Here is a 21,723-nt window from a genome sequence, read left to right on the forward strand (position 1 = left end):
AGTCCAGAATCATCGGCTATTATTTTGGCTCATTGGATCAAACGGAGTCAAGCTGCTGCCCCTGCAGCCGAGCCAAAACAGCCCCGTCCACCTGCAGAGGGACGAACTGTGCCCCCCCCAACCCAGAATCCACAGCGGAGAGCAGGAGGAGGGTCCGGCTCGCTCTGACCCGCCTCACAAACAAACAATACCGTCCACCTCGCTTTCTATTTTTTCACTTTTTGCCCCGTTTCTCCGCCAGCAGCCGGCTCCATTTTTCCCATTATCTCATATTTGTGAAGAGCGGAGACCTTTGGAGCGAAAACGCTGGGAGGGGGGGCACTGAGGGAGACAGAGAGCCCGGGCCCTCGGGTTTGGAACAAAGGGATCTCTGTGCCAGCGCCAGGCCCAGCCGGGCCCGGAGGAGGGCGGAGGATGAAGGAGGACAACGAAGACGAGGAGGAGGAGGACGACTCCCAGGGTTTGGGACCTGTGGCTGCAGCTTATGCCCCCTCCCATCCCCCAAAAACAGGCATCACATTAACTTGGCCTTGGCAGAAATTAGAAGGATCAAGCTTCAGCCCCCCCCCTCAAACCCTCCTCCCAAACTGAACAGGGGTCAGCATTGAATAAGCGATTATAGCAGAACTGGTGATGTTTGTGTGAAGCTGCCCCCCCCTGAACACTGAAGCAGTGAGGTGGCAGGACGCCGCCAAACAGAGACGGCGAGGAGACGAAGTGCGAGGCGAAACCCCCCCCCCCCAGGAGAAAAGAATCAGAAAAAAGGGAAAAAACTTCAGATATTTTTAAATGTTTCCTTGTGAAAAATAAACATTTTACATCAAGTCTGGGAAGTAGCCCCCCCCCCCCCTTACCTATATAAAAAAAATAACATTTTTTTTGTTGCAATTTTACTTTTTTTTGACAGTGCACTCTGTTCTGCATCCTGATTGGCTGTTGAACTTGTCAATCAACCTCCTCTGGGCCCCTGTCTTTGTGATTATTTCACCAAATTCTGCGATCAATAATTGTTTTTATTCTAGAAAACTGGACGTCTTTAAAAGTTGAAGCAAGAGAGTTCAGTATGGAAATGTTCATGTCTGTCTGAGGAAAGTTTACAAGTACTTTAAAGTATACAAGTACTTTAAAGTATCTAGAACAATGGTAAAAAATAAAGCTGGATACTTCACGGATTTCCCTTATTACGGGTTATTTTTAGAAAGTAACTCCTGCGATAAACGAGGTCATTTAGGTCAGGAGGGGTCTCCCATGCCTTCACAGTTCAGCCCCCCTGGGTGATTCCTGAGGGGGTCTGGAGATCCCCTGCAGGGGGATTTCACTGCTGCTGGAGTTTGCTAAATACACAAAAATGTGTGCCCAGAACGGAGCCCTGAGGTGTCCCATAGTAACTGTAGTTAAGCGTTACAGGCCTACCTTTAACAGGACAGTATGAAGATGAGGCTCTGGCACCAAAAAAGTAGGAATAAATCTGTTTGTGATCACTACCAGAACTACCAGAACAACGTTTTATGTGTCACCCTTAAGTTTAGCCGCCGCTGCCCTAAACTTCTCATTTTTACTACTAAACACATCAAATTGGCTGAAATGTTGAGAAGAGCCTCCAGTTTTTAGATCTCAGGAGAAGCAGTTCAGTTAAATCTGTCGATTTCTAAAAATGCTTTGATGTTTGATGCTAACCTTGCTAGCGTTTCTTGAGATGAACAGTATCTGGAAGTGGGAGGAGCTCTGCAGCTGCCGTCACACGGCCCTTGGCAGCCCCTCTCAATGAAAACCTTATGTAAACGCACAAATATGCTCTCTTTCTGTGACTTTTTCAGGCTCATGCGCATCCATTCAACACGCCATGAGAGTCAAACCAATCAGACTCAGATTTGGTAGCGACGTACGGATGGATGTTTGAAAATTGATCGTGGAGGAAAATAAATACAATCGTTCATTTATCAGAATAGAGCTGTGAAAGGAAAAGCCTGAAGCCATTTTGTGAGATTTGCACCGCTTCCACATTCAAGCATGTCATGGCAAACAGCAGGAGAAGAAGAAGAAGCCCCTCCCTGCTTGTCCAGTGTGAACAACATGAGCTCATCGGGATTTCATGAACACTTTGGAGATTCAAACCGGTGAACTGCGATGTTGTTTTTGTGACCTCAGACTGACTGTTGACCATTTTCCTTTCTGAGCCGGTCAACAGAGAGAGAGTTTGTTTGACTATGAACTGCATCACAGTCTACAGTAACAGCCTCAACGTCAGTGATTGTTTTCAGATGTAACACTTATTTCCACTGGAAATGTTTCAAAGACGGCTTTAAAATGCATCTTTACTACTTTACGCTCTGGATGCTGCAGCTCTCCTCCTTTCAGTCTGGCTGCTCCCCTCACGCCCGCGGCGGCGGCGGCGCCAGGACTCCCCGTTTACCACGATGTTGATATTTTGATGATCAATTCATGTCTGGGTGAGCTGGGCCATGTGTCTGCACACATCTTCATCGATTCCTTCTAAAGACAGTCCAATTGTTCCAAAGCCGTGCCAAGATTTTTGTTTTTTTAGGAAAAAAAAAAGAGAAGAAGAAGAATCCAGGAGTGATCTGTGGCAGCGTGAGAGGAGACGCACCAAAAGCTTTTTGTCCAATCGCCTCACACCGCCACCTCCACAAGGTTAGCTGCTGAAAGTACCAATTAGGGGCTTGTTGTCGGGGAGGAAGGCGCTTGGCAACAGTTGCTGCGGTGGCTGAGCCTTAGCGTAAACATTAAAATCCTTGTCCTCCCCACTTGCTAACCCCCTTCACCCCCCCCGCCGTCTCCCACTGAAGCAGAGGACCGCCGTCCCTGCTCGGCCTCGTCTTCACCGTGGATCCTCAGTCAGAAGCTCTTCCAACTTCAGTTATTAATAAACACCACTCTGCCGACAACAACCGGGGGGGTTTACACCAGCCAGCATGCACGCTCAAGCACGAAAACCAAAGAACCTGGCGTTTTTGGGGGGAACATCAGGGGACATGTGGCCCCCCAGAGCCAAGCCTCCAAACACTTTTGAGGGTGACACACCTGTAACCAGATAACCTGCCAGGCTTTAAAATGTTTGCCTGAACACCTGAAATTGCCACCCCCACCCCCACCCATCAAGACGCGCTGCTATATGCTAACGTGGGATTCAATTATCCCCAAATACCAGAGGAAGTAGGATCTTTTTTCACACATTCTAATATTAGAGGATGTATAGCGACGCGTGATCGGAGGCTCTAAGAATACGCCACAAAGTGAAAAACGTCTGAAACGTCCGTCAGCGCGTTCATCAATGGAAACCGCATTTGTCTGAATGCAGAGTTTCTGCCCTTCACTCTGCCGCCTTTCCCTAACAGATGGTGTTGTGGGTGCTTATGTCCAATTTGATTTGAACCAAACCCTCAGCCAATTTTTACACTGGCATGAAATCTCAGCCAGCCAGATCCACACACTGGCAGTCAGAAATAGCAGCGGAGAGGGCGCGACCTTGCGAAAGAACGATGAAGGGCAAAATCTGGAGCGACATTCGAGAAAGTCGCCGCCTCAAAACTTTTCCCTGTTGTTGTTTTTTACTCCCACTTCCCGGTGCGTCTCACTGCCTGTGGAATTAGCGATAGCATCTTAATGTTGTCTGGACTGATGGAGAAATGCGTCTTTTCTTTCCCATGCTGGCACACGCTTTCCCCGATTGCTTCTGTGACCTCCATTATCATCATATGGCTGTTTGATAGCATCTAGACATTTGAATCCACAGTGGACTAATTCTGCTCAGCCCTCGATAACCGCCGCTGCAGCACCTTATTAGGGACGAACGATGGGATCGAAAACAGATCCCATTTCCATTTTACTGCCTCACACTTTATACAGGCCCAAGTGTCTGCCACAGTGCCGATAACCACCAAATACCGCCCGCTAATTGCCCAGTTAACAAACAGAGCCTCGCAAGAGGCGTTTGGATAGATAACAGCAGCTGAGGGGCAACAATGGGTCAGGAATCCTCTCCACGCAACAACATGTTGGCCTGTTGCTGATTTACCAGACAGTGAGTTCATACGGCGCCTTATCAGTCCACCAAAGCATAACAAATCTCTAAAATGAGGTTTTCAGCTACAATTTCATTGATAGAAAAATCTGCCTGTGTGTTGGAAAAGATCGAATAAACTGCAATAAATTGCTACCATGAATCTTTACTCAGATAATAAAACAATCGCAGGGCAGCTTGACGAATTTAACAATCAAATGAATGCATTCGACCAATCAGACGCAGCTATTTTATGTAGTCGTGGTCATTTGGAGCACATTTGAGTTACGGAAATGATGTATAAGATCGTCATCGCACTATTGATCATTGATATTTTTTTTAAATATTATGCAGCCCTAAATTTGATTCCCACCAACTTCCTGTGGAAGAGCCAATCAGAGAAGACAAATGAAGGACGGAAAACATGGAGTCATGGTGATCAAAGGGTTCTCTAAACGAGGGTCAGCACTTTTTTATGCAGTCGCATCTCTCCATGTCAGAAGCATCCAGTAAAGTGGGCCTGTGCACGTGCGTGTGCACGTGTGTGTGCGTGTACGCAGTGGGCTCAGGCTGCTGTAATGGAAAATGACACTTGCAATCTGTCTCGTGGCAATAACCCCTCTTCAGCGGCCCCCCCTCTCGCCGGCGAGCACGCACACACTTTGAGGCTCGGTGGCGGCTGCAGCCCCTGGGCCGTCCTTGTCACTGCGCTGCTTTATTGCATCACTTTAACATGACAACAAAAGAAGACATTGTGTGTCGGGCCCGTTGTGCAAAGAAGGGGGAATGGACCCATTAATGGCGCTCTCACACACACACACACACACACACACACACACACACACACACACACACACACACACCCACACACACACACACACACACACACACACACACACACAGTGGCACAGCAGCATTTTCATTGCCAGCCATGACATTTTTCGTCTGCCTGTCAAGCCAATGACAGAGAGACAGACAGAGCAGCGAGACACCCCTGACAGACTAATGCTGTCTCGCATGTTGGACGCCTTTTCAAACTGTGCTGAGCTGTGACTTTACCCACAGTGTGACTGTTCCTCCCCAAGCTTTCCTACTTTTGCCCCGTGTCGGCTGCCTGATTGATAGTCGGCCTGGCGTTGAGGCGGCCCTGCACGGCGGACGGCGGAGGCGGGGCCGCCTATTCCGGTTTACGTGAACCACTGTTGACAAGCGGACACGCACACAACCGTCTCCCTCTGTTCGAGTCTCCACGTCCGTCTTTTTCTTCCTGTCTCTCTTCTCTATGTGCGAATGTTTGGTCCATCTGTGCATCAATCATCTAAAGACGCCGCGTGCTGCACGGCCTCCATGATGGCTCCTCCCCCTGTCCTGAGTGCAGCTCAAAGACAGGAGGACAGACATGTGAGATCCATTAGTTCAACGGCAGCAAACAGCAGTGGAATGCACTGACCGTCAGTGTGTGTGTGTGTGTGTGTGTGTGGGTGTGGGTGTGCGTGCACGTGTCTGCTCGGTCCGACTCCTACAAGTCACTGTGCTCCAATTATTAACCGACATGAACGCCTCGTCTAGTCGATCTGTTTCTACTCCAAAGCTGTCCTGGCAAATGCTCAACGCTTAAAGACAGGAAGAAGAAGTTTGGCCGATTAGATCTATCTCCTCAGTATTGACGGATGCTGCTGGTTAGGTCTCATTTAGATCACTTAGCCATCTGTGACTAACCAAATTGTAGTCCAACTAAGAGAAATGGAAGGACGACAACAGAGTTAGTAAAACAAATTACCAGAGTTTCTTTTTTTCCCCAGGTTTTGCTTTCTTTAACTCTATATAACCATTTATATCATACTTCACCCAACACTCCTGAGACCATTAACATGATCCAAACTTTATGAAATAAACCCATTTTAGTCCATGTTTTCTGTTCTGTAGTTCATCATTGTTCCACCAGAGGCAGTAGAGGGACTTTTCCTGCTCATTTCAAAAGTTTTGCTAACTTTCAAAGTTTTATTGTGACAAAATTCATCTCTTGTTATTCCTTTTCTTTGAATGCCTACCTGCTGTATTACAGGAATGAAAAATGGTTTATTCTTCATGGGACAGTTGCACCGTGATAAAGATGTGTGGATCAAATTTGAGACAGTGGGTAAATAAGGTGCGTTTTTCCTGAACTCATTTCAATAGCTTTGCTTTTTAAACAAATGCTGCTTAAAGCAAAAAACTTAACAAATCACCCAACATGTCATGACTGATAATATATATTTCTCATTAAAAAATGAAATTGAATTTTCTTTCTTCTTGATTTCATTCAAAGGTTTAAAAAATATCTTATTTTTTTCTGTTAGTTCTTTGGCACAGAGGGATTAACCGGGTTAATTAGGTGAAATAATGGTTCTAGAAGAAAAAAAATGTCCTTGCAGTCACATCTTAAATTTTAAATCTACACTTTTTCATAATGTGAGATCGAGTTGAAAATCTGCAAGATGAAACTTTTTCCCCTCACCTTTGCTAAAACGAACAAACAAACAAACTGCTGACTGGGAAGTGTGTCATTCATTCTGAGCTGTTGTAACATGTTAAACGGTTAAAGTCCATCCAAATAACTGGGGTTTCAAACCGTTTCCTTTCCATGTAAGAACGTTGTATGTGTGATTTTTCTGTAGGATGCCCCCCCCCCCACCCCCCCGGCTGAATCACAGTTCATCTTCTGCAGTTTATTTGGGGGCATTTTTCAATACTGACCTCATTTTTCTACAAAGGTTTTTTTAGGAGTTTAAACACGAGAAAAACGTGTGAAAATGTTCATGTCTGTTTAAGAAAAGTGTGTAAAGCGTCTAGCGTCTAGCGTCTAGTGAGGGATTTTGAAAACCACTGTAGTTCTACTTTGCAGATTTCACTTTTTTTTTGAATGTGGCCCCTATGATAAACCAGGGAACAGTGAATAAAGAAGAAGCAACAAAAAACAACATTTCAACATCGCAATGTGGAAACGGTAATTCAAAGTCAAGTCATCCTGATCAATCCCACTTTAGATTTGTTCCTTTTCTCCTAAATGTTTACACGCTGGATCACCTCCAACCTGAATTTCACAACCCAAACGTTCATTATATTTTTCTTTAGTACGTGATGAACTTCCTGCCCTCCAACTATTCCAACAGCAGTGCTTTCATAAGTTTTCTCCGAGCACATGCTTTAATAAATCACCCTTGGCAAGACTTGTGTTTTTTCCCTATATGCTCCTTCTTCCACCCTCCTTCGGAAAAGCACCCACCACTCTTTGAGTGGGCAGCGTGCTGACGGCAGTTGGCTCAGCCGTTGGGTCTAACCGAGTCGGTACGGTTCAACAAAGAGCGCAGATGCAGGTGTTATCTCCAGAAACTACAGGACAACGGCTTGGTGTGTGCGGTAAGAACGGGGCTACAACTGCCGCCTGTGTTTTGGCTCCGTAAACGGACGCAGAGGTGAGGCTGGGAGGGGCGGCAGTCTACAGTAGGTCCAGTGTTAGACGGAGAGTTGGACGTGTGTGCGCTCGGGTGTCAGAGTGTGTCACACGGAGCAACACGCCCCGACGAACAAATGTCTGAGTGTGGACGAGTTCCTGAACGACATCACAAGTTGGGCCTAGTGTGAAGAGCGCGCCAACAAACACGGCTGAACCAGTTTGGTTTGGAAGAAGCAGCGGGAAATAACAAGCAGGTTACTCAGTGGAAGGAGGAGACGCAGACGACAACGAGGAGGAGGATAAAGATAGACCAGATCAGATCTGCAACGACCAAACAGAATAAGACAGACGTCTTCAAATTGGTCGAAGCACGATGGCCACAAAGCCCACCAGCCACCATCTGACGCTCAGGGGAAGAGCTGCTGAGCTTTAAATAGCAGTCCTGGATGTTGTTTGCACACCATTGATCACCGATATTTAGTGCTAATCATCATTTTACTCAACAACAAGGGCTCTAAATATAGGCTGTTGTCTGGCATTTAGCGTGCTGTGGGTGTGGGAGGCTGGATTCAGGCAGACGCCAGTCTTAGATCTATAGGCAATACTGTGTGGAGAACGGGAGCAACATCTGAATATTCAGCCCTGCAAGAGTCAACATGAGTAAAGTGGGAGGCCAAAGAGTCCAGAGGAGAGAAGAAATCAAGATTGAACGGTTAGAAAAGAGTTTTTGGAGAGCTTGGTCTCCATGTCACATCGACAACCATCAAGACAAGACGGTGGAAGGACCAGAGAGAGTAAAGCGAAACCCAAAGGGATGCAGCAAAGTTCAAGTCTGGGATCTCTAAACCTGTCACCCAAACTCTTTGGGGCTCAAACAGCCGGGGTGTAGCGTGTGACCACACATGGACCTCTACTGAGAGAATCAGGACATACTTAAGACGTCTTTAATGGAAATAGAAGTGTCGTTTTCCTACTCGGTCTTTTTATTTTTACTGCTGTAGATTTTGATAAAAAAACAAACGTATTTCTTCATTTCCACTTGTGTTCTGAATCATCCAGTAGATGTCAGGATTTGTATCCCTATTGTTACCACAGAGTCGGAAATAATCGTGAATTGGATTATTTCAGACTAAAACCACAGTTTTGACAATACTTGAGATGTTTTTGTCTGCTTGAGTCTTTATGGTAAGGACATAGACCAACATTTAATAAACTACGATGACGATAACCCCTTTAAACCCAAGGTTCTAGCTCCAGACGTTCTATAAACTACTGTAACTCTGTTTACAAAATGTATGTAGTTCTGACCGATTCCAAAGCTGAGAAAAGTCGCTTTGCGCCGATATGCGACACTTTAAAGTAGTGACGTGATTACGCAATCAAAGGGATCCTGACGCGGCTTCCAAATCTGATGTTAGGTCATGAACGCTAGGGGAGCCACGGCAGTTTGATGATCACGTGCCATTTCCTGTCCCAACCGACAGCTCCGGTATTAAAGGGAACTTTTTGTTTGGGTCATACAAAATGACATTTTTTTATTGCAATCTTTTGTGTTGGATGTTTAGACACAAACTGATTGAATTATATACATTTAAGGCTATCGACCAACAGTGTTCAAACGAGCTTTTTAGCGTTTTACCCTCATAACACTACTTGAGGGATTCATCGAGACCTTTTGTTGAGTAAAGTTATAATGAAGAAACATGAGTCCCAGTTAAGCACGCGTGTGCTGTTCAGACCTACGTGCACGTGTTCCCATGAGCATCGTCACTGTAAGCAGACTGATGTAGTTTTCTATTGTGGTTGGGGATCAGATGTAAAGACGCACAGTTCAGGGACTCCCTACAGCCCGACAGAAGCTGTGGATTCAGGATTTTCTGGATCTTATTTCCAAGATTTTGACACATTGAATTGAACTTGATGAATTTGCTAATTCCACATAAATCGTTGATGTTGGGGACTCTTGAGTTCTCTGGTGCCTTCCTAAATGTGCTCACCTTTTAACATTTCAACGTCGGCCATGTTGCCTGCAAAAGTCTTTCAACCGTTTACGTTATGAACGTGCATCAGCTGAGAAAATCAGTTTTGAACTGATATGCAAACTATTTCATTCATGGAAAGAGTGGCATTCAGTGCAAAACCGCTTTTTCTCGGCTTCAGAATCCGCCGGAATGACGTTAATTGTGTCAACAGTTGAAGGGTTACGTGGTGAAAACACTTGTGATCACGGGTTCAGGTCATCCCTGCAGCCCTCTGGTTACCTGTGTTGGTGGACATAAACCCAACGAGACCAACAACCGGTCTGGTTTTAGGAGGTTATCGTAGAAAAAGCCTAAGATTCTAACTGAAAGCTCAATAATTGTCCACATCTGGCACCTTTTAATGAATCTGATGGTTTATTAATGAGTATCCTACATCGTCAAAGCGGCTGACGTTTTAGGAATCAGGCAGAAACGAACACTTTGGTTATTGACAAGACCGACAAACAACAGCTGATTTGGGTTTTCAGCATTACCGTCAGCCCAGAGGCCAGTGCTAGAGGATGTGCGCACGCTGTTCTGCACGCTTACATCTGAGAATGTGTGGATACGTGTGTGTGTGTGTGTGTGTGAGGTTGTGTGTAGGTGACAACTCCAGCCTCAAACTGACTGGCATCTGGTGGTGGCAGTTGTTTTAACAGCTGAGCTGACAGCATTAATCCGAAAGCACCCAAATCAAAAGAAGACAACACCTGTTCGCTGCTCCTGAGCCCCGTCCAGGAGGATGAGGAGGAGGCGGGGGCGGGGGCTGGGGTGGGGGGACGAAGGGCGAGGTTTGAATGGAGGCAGGGAGGACAAGAGGTGGACGGGGAGAAAACGGGAGCAGGTGGAGAGTCGAGGAAAGAGACTGACCCAAGGTAGGGGAGCGAGGGATGAAACCAAGGGGAGAAAGAGGAGGGGAGGATGGGAACACCCCCCACCAACGTCCCAGTTCCCCCACGCATCAAGGAAAAGGGCAGTGGGAGGGGGGAAAGGGATCCCATTGAGTAAAAATGGTGGAATGAAAGGAACCTTTCCAGAGGAACGTGGAACGGGCCAAGCATCGGTGAAGGGGGAGAATGCAGCGGGGGGGGGGGGGGGGGGGGTGTGCTTGTCTTTTAACATCTGGCTCAAATAAGGCTGGGTCAGTCTGTGGGTCGGGGTCGTGACCCCTGAGGCAGAAAACACAGACGCCACCACTTCATCTGCAGGCCCCGCCCCCTGACCAGCAAGCCAGGGGTTAATTAACTGGGACCCTGCGGCTTCAAAGGCCGAGCGGCTGATCGGGCAGATGACTGACCGTCTCCCTGGCTGACTGAATGGATGTTTTAACCAGCAGGGGCGGCCCTCCGCGGGACCCCCCACCACCCCCGCGTCCTCGTTGGACGTCCGCCTAACAAGCTGAGAGACTCGCTGACTTGTTGCTCTCCGCATGACTCAAGCTCGGAACGGGGAGTTTGTGACGATTCGCTCTGTTTACCCTCATGGCGACTTCCTGGGACAAGCTTGGCGGCAGCATCCACGCCTCCAGTCGGGCCCTTAGAGCCCGGCTACATCTGGAACCCCAAAACTGGGTGCTCCAGTGAAACAGTGAAGGCTGAACTCTACCAACGTCTCAGTCACATGCACCTTGGATGGGGGGTGACCCGTACAGGTGCTGCGGGGGTCACAGAGAGGAGCGGCTGCAGGACAGTTCCCCTAAAGCCGACGTGACCACCATAAGCACTAACAGGCCCTGCAGGATTCTGGGGGGGGGGTATTGTTTAAGGTTTTTTTAAGTGTTTGCTGCAAACTGTCACTTGCAACATGCAGGTGTGAATGTTTTATGCGTTTCCTGCTGCAGACAGTCCGTGTCCAACCGTGAGGGCATCGTGACTAAAGCATCATACGTGTTGGTCACACATATAACAACATGCGGGAAAAAGACAACTTTAAAGCAGACACGCAACTTTTTCTGCAGCTGTAAATGGTATAAAAACTGAAAAATGTTACACTAAAAGAAAGCTCCATAAAAGAAAAAACATAACATTAAATGCTGCAGTTTGATGTGTCCACTGCAAATGAAGGTGAATATATGCTCTAACTAGACATTTGCTTATGTTGCCCAACTAAAGGAGCATTTATATCCTGATGTAGATAATTAGAGGCAGAACTAACATTAGGCAAATACATTAATATTTCCACTGCTTATAAAGGCATTTATTTAAATTTACTGGAAAGAAGACTTAAAAAAAAAACACAAAATGACAAACATTTGCTTGAAACGAATAAGAAACGCCCCCCTGGATGCATCCTTCTGTCCTCCTACACCACACTTTGAGGTGTTCATGCCTTTCATTTTTTTGTGCCTCTGCATCTTTTTCACTCTGGAAAAAACTCTGGAAAATAATTGAAAATACAGCAGGAATAACGCACAAACAGCAAACTGTTAGGACACTTAATTCATCACTGATCTCCTGAGTGTTTAGGTAAAAGCACACGGCTTCAGCTGACGATGGGCTTTTTCTCCAAGTACACGGAGTAAAAATGTGTCCAAGTGATGCAGTACGAAGTTTTTGCACTTTTTTTCCATTTATTCCTTAAGGGTACGTGCAGAACACTTCAGCTGCAATAAGTTGTCAACACAAGTTGAGCCTAATCCTCCCGTTGTGCAAAGCTAACTCTGTCATGGTCGTGACAGCGTTAGCATGTTAATGCCGACATCTGGAAACCTCTCAGGAACGCAATACCTTTTTGCCGTTTGGAGATAAAAAGTCGCTTCGTTCCAAAATAAAATTTGCAACATCCACCTACTCACAAAGTAACTGCTGGTATGTCTGTTGAACAGAAGATTGCTTCTTGGTGACTTTTAGTCTTCCTCCTTCCAGCTAAGAAAAGGCGATTGAAAGTGGCGTTTTTTATTAAAAAAACAACACAAAAAGGCCTGAACTTGGAGCACCAATTGCCTTCTGCAATGTGAGTTTTTTTCTAAGTTCCTCTGTTGAAAAGTTTAGAATTTTTGTCCTGTTTTTTTGTTTAATCCATTTCATATCCTTTTGATAGAGTAATTGAGGGACAAATGGAAGTTGACTCACTCGGCACAAAACTCATCAATCTTGTGGGCATTTTGCAGCATAAAAACATTCCTCCAGCTCTCCATGGAAATGACTGAAAAGACCAAGAAAGGGAAAAAATAACAGAAAAAGGAAAGAAAAAACAACAAACGAGAGAGCAAATGAGGAGGTTATGAGGACGCTAACTAGATAAATCAGAATTTTAGGGATCTGGTCATCTAAGCTGATGTGAATAAGGACGTCTGTAGCAGAAAGGCTTCATGTTTTCTGCTACCCATGAACTCTTTACGTTCACTGGGATTGGACACGCGTGTTCAAGTCACCACTTCCAATGAAAAGTCTATGTAAACACGCCCATGTGCGTGTTTCAAACTCTCACATCACGGTGTCGCTACGCAAGCGCAGCCATTGATCGCTCGTCAAAGGTTGAACTTTGACCAATCAGGGACTGGGATTAGGAAGTTATGTATGGTGTTGCTTTCAATTCATAACGGTGCCAACCGTCTAAGAAATGGATCAATCATTCATTCGTCGTCTTCCGTTTTGTCCCCTTCGGGGTCACGGGGCTGCTGGAGCCTATCCCGGCCACTCGTGGGCGAAGGCGGGGGACGCCCTGGACAGGTCGGCAGTCTGTCTCAGGGCCACAATCACACCACTGCACACCTCTGGACAATTTAGAGGAAGCAATGAACCTATGAAGCATGTTTTCGGACGGTGGGAGGAAGACGGAGGAAACCCACGCATGCACAGGAGAACATGCTAACTCCACACAGAAAGGCCCCCCATTGGTGTTCTGGTTGACACCAAATCATTTCTGTATCGGAATGGAGCTGTCAAAGACAAAACCTGGAGCAAGATTTGTGAAATCTGCACCACATCAACGTGTCACACCTTCCAACTGTTGGTGCACGCATTAGCATTAGGATGAGCATGGTGCAGCGGCAGTCTAGTGTGAACAGCGCATGCTAGGAGGGCGTTCACGAGCGCGGTGTGCACGTAGCAGAAGGACCTCAACCGTCTGGGAGCAGAAATGTACTTGCAGGACAGCAAAACTGTGAGCAGGTCACGTGTGAAACCTGGCTGATTCATGAACCTCCAGCTTTTGTCCTTAACTTAATGCCTCGCCGGGAGGGCAATAACACACAGCGGCGCGCACACACACACACACACACACCTCCAGAAAAACAACAGAAGCCCCTCTGCTCCGTCTAAGCTCCTTTCTGTTGGTGTATTAGGGAAAGAGCTGGGCTTTCCCCCCAAAACACACATTATGCCTCCTTAATATCGCTCATCTGAAGAGGGAAGAATGGCAGAATGGAGTTTCATCCCTCCTGATTGTCTCGTGCAAAGGCTGGGGAAGAGAATGCAGCGCTGAAAAGCAGACGCACAACAATTCAATAAGAAAAAGTGACTTGAATGCGCCTTTCATGGAGCCAACAATGGGGCCGCCCCACAATAGGCCTCAGGTCCGCCCCATGACGCAGTCGGTTTCTCATGCCACAAAGAGGCAAAGAAAGAAAGAAAGAACGAAAAGGAAAAAGAAGAATTGACTGGATTTGAATTGTGAGCCATGTCCATGATGATCCCCCACCTCCCCCGCCTCCCCCCAGTCAAGTTAAGTGACACATGCGGATCTGGAAACGGGCATTCAGGAATTAGGCCTTCAACACAAAACACAAACATTTTACCTCAACTTTTCAAAAAAAAAAGGTGGAGAGGCACTAACACATGGAATTCAATCCTTTTTTCTTTTTTTTAAAGGTGTTAGCCTCATTTTTCATAGCAAACTCCTGCTTAACCTAAGTCCACAACGAAACTGGGAGCTCCATGATGTCAGGACATAATCCTCAATCCTCCATTCCCTTCACCTTCTTCTCCAAAGACTAATTCAGCCAAACAGCGCTGCAGCAATTTCACATTCATTTAAATAAGTAACTAACATATAACATGTAGGGCGCAGCAGATTATGAGGCAAATGAAGCCAATCAGAGAAAGGCCATCAGTCTGACTTTATTAACCGCAGTAGAACTTGTTTGAAACACGTTAGCCACTTTGGCCCATTATTAATGTGCATATTTGTGAAAAAACATACTGACACCAATAAAACAGCCTTTACTAGGACTATGCTAACTCCCAACCGTGTTAGTAACACATTTAAAACACGCAGTCTGACACTGCTACATGTTATTCACAATAACACCCAAACCCAAAAAAAGACTGATACGGCTAAAACAAGCGCTACAGGTTACCGTGACTACGCCAACTCCCAAGCATGTTAGTAAGATTTTAAAAACACCGACACCGTTACATGTTAGCCATGTTAGCGCATTTACAAGAAGACCCAACTTTATTTGCAACAGCTTAAAGGAAAAAGAGACTATGCTAACTCCGACACCGCTACGCGTTAGCGTGTTCAGACAGAGCGCCGCGTGTCTTTCAAAGTCACTTCGACATCTATAAACATGTATCCAAAAAATACCCAGCTGATAAGGCACACTGTGGTTTTTAGAAAAACATGAAGGTCTTTAAGTGCGCCTTATAGTCGGGAAAATAGAGTTTTCACCAACAGGAAGAGGAAATCCCACAGCATGAATAGATATGTGTTGCAGTCTATCCAAGTGAAGGCTGGGCATACCATTGTTTACACTGTGTGTTCATGTGTGAATGTGTTTAACATACCCCCCCCCCTCCCCCAGACAGCAGAGAAGAAGGATTAAAGCAGCGAGGAGGGGGGGACTGATGGATGGATGAACGAGAGACTGGCCAGACCCCTCCACTCCTCTGGCTCTTTTCTTTCTCCTTTCAGCCTCGCTCTCCTTGGTGGTGGCAGGACGTATCCGCCCTTCCCATTGTCACCCATTGGAGCGCACGGAGGCGTGAGGGAGCTCCGGCCGCTGCGTGCTTGTGTCGCACAATGGCCTGGCCTAAGTGCTGTCCCATAAAATGCATCAGTGCTCTCAAAAAACCCTCCGCCGTTCCTTGGAAATAGATGAAGCGGCGCAGCGGCGAACATGCATGAGTGTCCTCATGAGTGCACAACTGTCACAGTTGGGCGTTTGCTGCCTCTTGCCGTTTCTGTGGATGTGCGTCTGCATGGCTGCTATGGGCTGGACTGGGAAGGACTGAACCAAGAGGCTGCAAGTAGAAAGCAGCTAGAGACATCACCTGCTCAATTCACCAGTCAGTCCCTGTTCACCTTCATATCGAAAAAGTCCAACAAAGCTACAAAAAGTACAGACCAGTTCAAAATACTTCTCAGAGGTGACTGCTGAACCTTCAGCCAAGTTCTAGTTTGCCTAAACAGTTCCCTAAATCGCAGTTTTGCAGATTTTTTTTTTTGAGTTCTGCATCCTGATTGGCTGTCGACCATCGTCAATCAATTTCCTCTGTGCCATGACCCGGGTACAGCATGCGTTCAGCAGTGGTGTAAGTGGGCCGGTGCTGACCCGTACTCAGTACCAGTACTTCTAAAAGCAGCTCTCTAGAGAACCACCACTTCTCTAACCCGCACGAGTAATCTTTAGCTCCAAAGAGCTAAAAAAAATCCCCCTCTAGAGTACCGTGAATACTAGACCTGAAAACTTTAATTAGGATATTTTCTGGATTTTACTGCGGCCTCTCGCTCGCTTGTTCGCACTCGCCCGTGTGCCACAGGTCACTGACGGCGTCAGGCGTCCGTCCAACTACGACATCAATCAGAACGCGCTCTGACTTTGTTTAAGGAACTGACTTTTCTCAACACAAGGGTGTCATCCTCCTCCTCCTCCCTCTCACTCCTGGGCAGAAAGAAATAAACACATAACTAAGAGCAAACCAGAGCAGAACTGCGAGACAACAAAACACGTTATAAAACCCACACTTGAACTCCAGACGGGCAGAGTGAATGGTATCCCACAATTCCTTGCGTTGCCGGATCTGACAGCAGACCCGATATGTCTGTGATCATCGCTGCAATATATGATCACTGGACAGCCGTAGAAAAAGCCATCTTTTCCCAAAGTTACAGGAAAAAGTATTGCAGTTCCTCAAAAGACCACTAGAGGCTGGAGCCCACAATTCCCACTGAACTCTGTGTTAAAAGGTCAGATTCAGACTGCAGTCACAAACTTTTTAAGTCCACTATTTTAGTTTCCATTTATGACACCTCTGTTTCTGCTTTGTTGGGTTTTATTGCTGGCACATATTTAGGGCTTGTCTACGTTTTTGGACCCATATGTGAACCCAGAAGAGCCTCAAACTTTTTTTTCTGCCAAACTACCCGCTATGTGCTTGTGGCTCCGCCCAGCACATTTTAAACGTCACAAATACAACCTTTTTTTCAAACGGCATCTTTTGTCCGCTTCTGATTTACAATAATTTGAATAAAGAAATAATCAGAAACGTAATTTTAAGCTTAATTTTCTTTCTTTATGTCATTTTTGTCCTCATGAAAGAAGTTACGTTAAAAACCCCAAAAACACAGTTTTCAGATGTTTAAGGTGGATGTGTCTGCCCCTCCTGAGGCTTTACTTTTGAAAAATACTATGAGTGACATCAGAGAGTATTGTTCCAGAGTAAATGATTCATTAATGCAACTGTAATGACAGAATCCCAAATTTAGTTTTGAAACAATTCTGTAAACACAGAAAACGTGTTTGCTTGAATCTACTTTAAGTAGACAATCTTCTTACGTCCCTTTTTGCATAAACATTCAGTCACAAAGTGTTTACGGGGGGGGGGGGGGGGGGGGGGTCACTCTGTAATGGCATTTAAGCCAAATGCGTTCAATAGAGGTTCAGACGGATGAAAGCGTCTCTCTTAAACTAGTTGGGATGTGTTGTTTATCGCCGCTTTCAGCTGAGGCCGAGCGCTAAAAGGAAGAAAACATAAAGGGTCCCAGAGGCCGACGAGCCCCAGCGACGGGTAGCTGGGGCTGGGTAGCAGGGGGTCAACAGACGGGTCCAGAGATGGAGCTCAGCTGGCACTTAATGTGTAAGCCACTTTACAGTCAATGCCGCTGTGCAGCGACGAGGAGGAGGAAGAAGAGCGGATGAGAGGAGGAATGAGGCTGAGTGTCTGGTGAAAGTCCAGGGCAGAGGAGGCACCACTCCAGGGGCCCAGAGGAACATCTGTGCCCCATTTAGTGAGGCTTCTTCTCCTTTAAATTCCCCCCCATCTATCCGTCTATCTATTTATTTATCCATCTATGCGTTTCAGGGGCCACTCCTGCTCCACGCTAGGTTAAGTGATTATTAGCGGGCCTTGCTCTGCGCCACGAGAGGCCGCAAGAGGTTAAACGCCGCGTCCACGGGAGCTGACCAGGTGTGTGCACTTCCACTCTCCTCCTGACCCTCCCCTGACGCTCTGCCCCAATTACTTCAGGCAGCGGCGCCGGCACGAGCGGACCGGCCGTGGCGGCGCCGGCGGAGTCGTGACATGCCCGAGCGCGGGTCTCCTGGGTAGCAGGTGGCCGTCGGAGGGAGACAGGAGATGAATGGCCAGAGCAGCCCGCTTGGGCCGCTCCATGAGGGACGCCGCGGCGAGTCATTTATTAGGGGCTGGTGTGCACACACACACACACACACACACACACACACGGAAAGGACCACTACCATTGGTCCCCAAGCAAATATCTGCACACACAAGTGAATATGCAGCATTCACGAGCCTCAACACTGACCTAGTATCTACCGCTCGCCATTCATCTAGTCTAAGTAGAGCAACACTCGCCACAGAGTAAATCTTTCAAACTTAGTGTGTGTGTGTGTGTGTGTGTGTGTTTGTGACGTCTACCTCGAGGCCTGCCTCCCATAAACCTCTCCTTTCTGTTTCGAGATGTTTATCGCTTTCTGACCCATTTTTTTTCTTTTGCCTTCGTCCCTTCGTTCGCGTCGCTCTTGGTGTTAATGGTGCGACACTTTCCATGTGTGTGTGTGTGTGTGTGTGTGTGTGTGTCATTGATCCAGCTGGAAGCTGTGCTTTCTGTGTGTGTGTATTATTCCAGGCCTTTCATAATGATTAAAGCCTTCATTAAAATTTCATCCCAACCTGCTGTTTTCTGCTAATGGCCTTTGTGAGCCACACAGCCAAACAATAGCTCGGCCGGCTCAGAAAAGGGATTTCTATCTCAATCATTGCTCTCCACTCCATCCCTTCCTTTCCCCTCCCTTCTTCCTTCTCTTTTTCTTTCTTTTCTCCACGCGTTCAAAGTCTGGAGGGCCTTTTTTTGGTTGTTTTCTCTGTTAGGACGCTGAGCTGAACGGTAAGACGTGCCCCTTCCCTCCATCTTTCCTTCACCCTGCCCCGGCTGAGTCATACACATCCATTATTATTATTTTTTCTCCACCATGCGGCCGGTTCACGAGGTCCAGTGAAGAGCGAGCAACCCAAAACACACCTCAATTACAGCTCGACAAACAGTCCAGGTCTTTTTTTTCCCTCCTCTCTTTTTAAATAAAAATGTGGCACAACAGGCCTCTTTATCGACTGAAATAAAAACAACCAGACGGCGAGCGCGGACCGGCCGCCGCGGACGCTTTTGAAAGCCTCCCAGAAAGGCCTGGAAAATAAGGTTAGCGCCGTTTGAAATGAAAGCCTGTTGATGCGGCGAGGAAGCATAATACACAGGAAAAAGCATAAAGGCAAATCCACCCTGCGCGGCGGCGGAGCGCTCCGCTCACCTCCCGGTCGCGGTGTCACTCGTAATTGAGGCTGCTATCTTGGGGATGATTGAGTGCAAACCGTAGTGCACGGCGGCAGCGCCGCTGGGAGAGGCGAGGAAGAGAAAAAGCGTGGAGGTGGGTGAGAAAAAAGCAGCAGTTGTTATGAGATGCATCTGCTTTCTAAAGAACGGAGGCTGTGAAAGGGAGGAACATGGGGGTCTTTGGTCCAGCTGACCTCTGGCTGTTTGGAAGGGTCTTGTTTGACTGTGGAAGACCATGAAGCGCCTTCAGAAGAAAGTCTTGATGTTTTTCTTCTTAGAAACAGTTTTCTTTACTTTGAAAGAAAGAATATTTGATGTTTAACCTCTTAAAAAATCACCAGCTTTTGAGCTTTTGAGTTTTTTGATGAAAGATTTTATCAATAAAAAAAAAATCAATGTTAAAGCAACACATTATTTACTGAAACACGCCTACAGACAATTTAGTGCAAATTTGGAATGATTTTAACAGTTGAAGTTGTTGGACCAGTGGCTCCTCGGTTTGTCATTTCAAAACTTTAACACCTTTATTGACTTTCTTTCCGATTACATTCTGATGCTTTCTATGTTATCTCTATCTCCCAACGGGTCCACATACCTGTTAGGGAGCTCCTCATGAGCATCATTACATGCTTCCCTTTGTGACTTAAGTCCTCATTCATGTGCTAAGCTAGTGCCAGTCCTGGCCGCGGGCTCAATTCCCCACAGTTAGCCTGAGGCTACTTTTAAGAATGAAAAGCCCCGGCTAATGGGGCTAAGCTAAGCGGGCCTTGGGCTAAACTCTGCTTTGGCTGCCTAAGCTGTGTGAACAGGGTTCAAAATGATCATGAAAGCATAAAATAGTAGTAGAATTAACCCCATCTAAGCATTTGTATGATATTTGACAGAGGCATTTCTGAAACCTGTATCCCGTTAGCATGATCTAAACTTTCAACCCGTTACCGTGTTTTCAACACTTTACGATTGTAAGATGAACTATACGGTGCATTAGCAAACAAAAGGTAGAGAGAAGTCCGTCAGTCAGTCAGACCTTTTCAAATGCTTTCACAGTGACTCTACAACTTATTTGTGACACGCTACACGTCAGGCAAGTTAGCGTGTCTACCATACCCGTCACTCCCAACCTTGTTTGAAACACAGACTGTTACGGCTAAAACTATTTTTGCTGTGACGACACTTAATTCCCAGCCATGTCAGTAACATGTAGGACAAACAGTTGATGCTGCAATGCGTTAGCCGCATTAGCCGCATTAGCCACTAGCGTATTTCAGATGCCTGTAACTCCCAACAATCTTTGCGATACGTAATAAATAAATCAAAACAGACTGACATGGTGATAGAGCGTCGTGGAATTCTCTAAATCTCAATGAGCACAACCAGAATGAATCCATACATGGTCCATGTGTTTCTGTCCTGCAGTGCATCATCACCCCACCAGAGGCAGTAGAGGGCCTTTTCCTGCATATTTCAAAATGGCTGTTTCCATGAAATTGAAAAAACACTTTTGGCGGGAACTATGAGCTAACTTTCAAACTTTTTGGTGAGAATAACTCATCTGTTATTCAAATGACTTCCTGCTTTATTGAAAGAATACAACATTTATTGATATTTAATTGTTTATTAAACATTAGTGGATCAAATTTGAGTCAGTGAGTAAATAAGTTTTTTTCTTCCTGAACACAATACTTTTGCATCTTAAACTTACACTGTTGTCATCAAAATCTTACTAAATCACTCATGGGATTATAATTGATACGATTTTGTAAAATTAATGAACAAATTCTTTTGCAGATTTTATCAATCCTAAAAAATATGAACTTTCTGTCAATTCTTTGCTGCAGTGGAATTTACACGTTTAAGCACAAACTTGTCCGGCTTTGCCAAGCAGGCTCTGACAAACGAGTGTGAGGAGAAGAAGGCCCCAAAAACGAAAAGTTTCCTCTTTTCTGAAAGCATACAGACGTAGCACAGAAGCAGACAGGAAGAGGAACTGACGCAGAGCTTGTGTGAAAGCGCGGCGCCGCACCACAGTCCCCCAAAGATCACACATATGACGCCACACAGCCTCCCGGCACTGACCTTCAGGCTCGTTTTTGATCAGTTCCTCCATCTTGCGCTGTTTTAGCGTGTCCACCACGTCTGCCAGGCTGCCCTTACGCCTCTCAGGGGTCCCGAGGGGTCCCATGCCGAAGCCCCCGTCACTGCAGGGGCGTCCCCCGCCAACGCCCTCCTCCTTCCCCGGTGAGGTAGCATTGTGCTGAGGATACGGACTCAGGGAGCTTCCTTTGCTGCCGTCGTGCTCCTAGAAGGTTAAATACAAAAAGCAAAAGACAATTTAGTAGCTAAAAGTTGGAAAGTAACTTAAAACGGGGGAGGAGTTGGCTCTCATTATGTTCCTCTTTCCATCCAACTTTTAACTTTTCGTTATCCTCGTCTTCTATCTCCAGATCTTTCATTCCCAGCCAGTTCTCCTTCCTTTTCCTTGCATCCTCTGGAATCTACATTTGACTGACTTG

At 46.3% G+C, this 21,723-nt stretch overlaps 1 protein-coding gene across 33 annotated transcripts in view; it reads right to left on the bottom strand.

Moving 5' to 3' along the window:
• Positions 1–21,723, bottom strand: part of sox5 (SRY-box transcription factor 5) — a 99,854-nt gene that overhangs the window by 63,772 nt on the left and 14,359 nt on the right. For all 33 annotated transcript variants that reach the window (XM_078941434.1, XM_023952080.2, XM_078941433.1 and 30 more), the window contains 1 exon segment: positions 21,287–21,509. In XM_078941434.1, coding sequence (XP_078797560.1) covers positions 21,287–21,509 — 223 coding nt within the window.

The sequence above is a fragment of the Oryzias latipes genome, chromosome 23 (genome assembly GCF_053564925.1).
Source record: "Oryzias latipes strain Hd-rR chromosome 23, Olatipes_Hd-rR_3.1".
Classification (NCBI taxonomy): Eukaryota; Metazoa; Chordata; class Actinopteri; order Beloniformes; family Adrianichthyidae; genus Oryzias; species Oryzias latipes.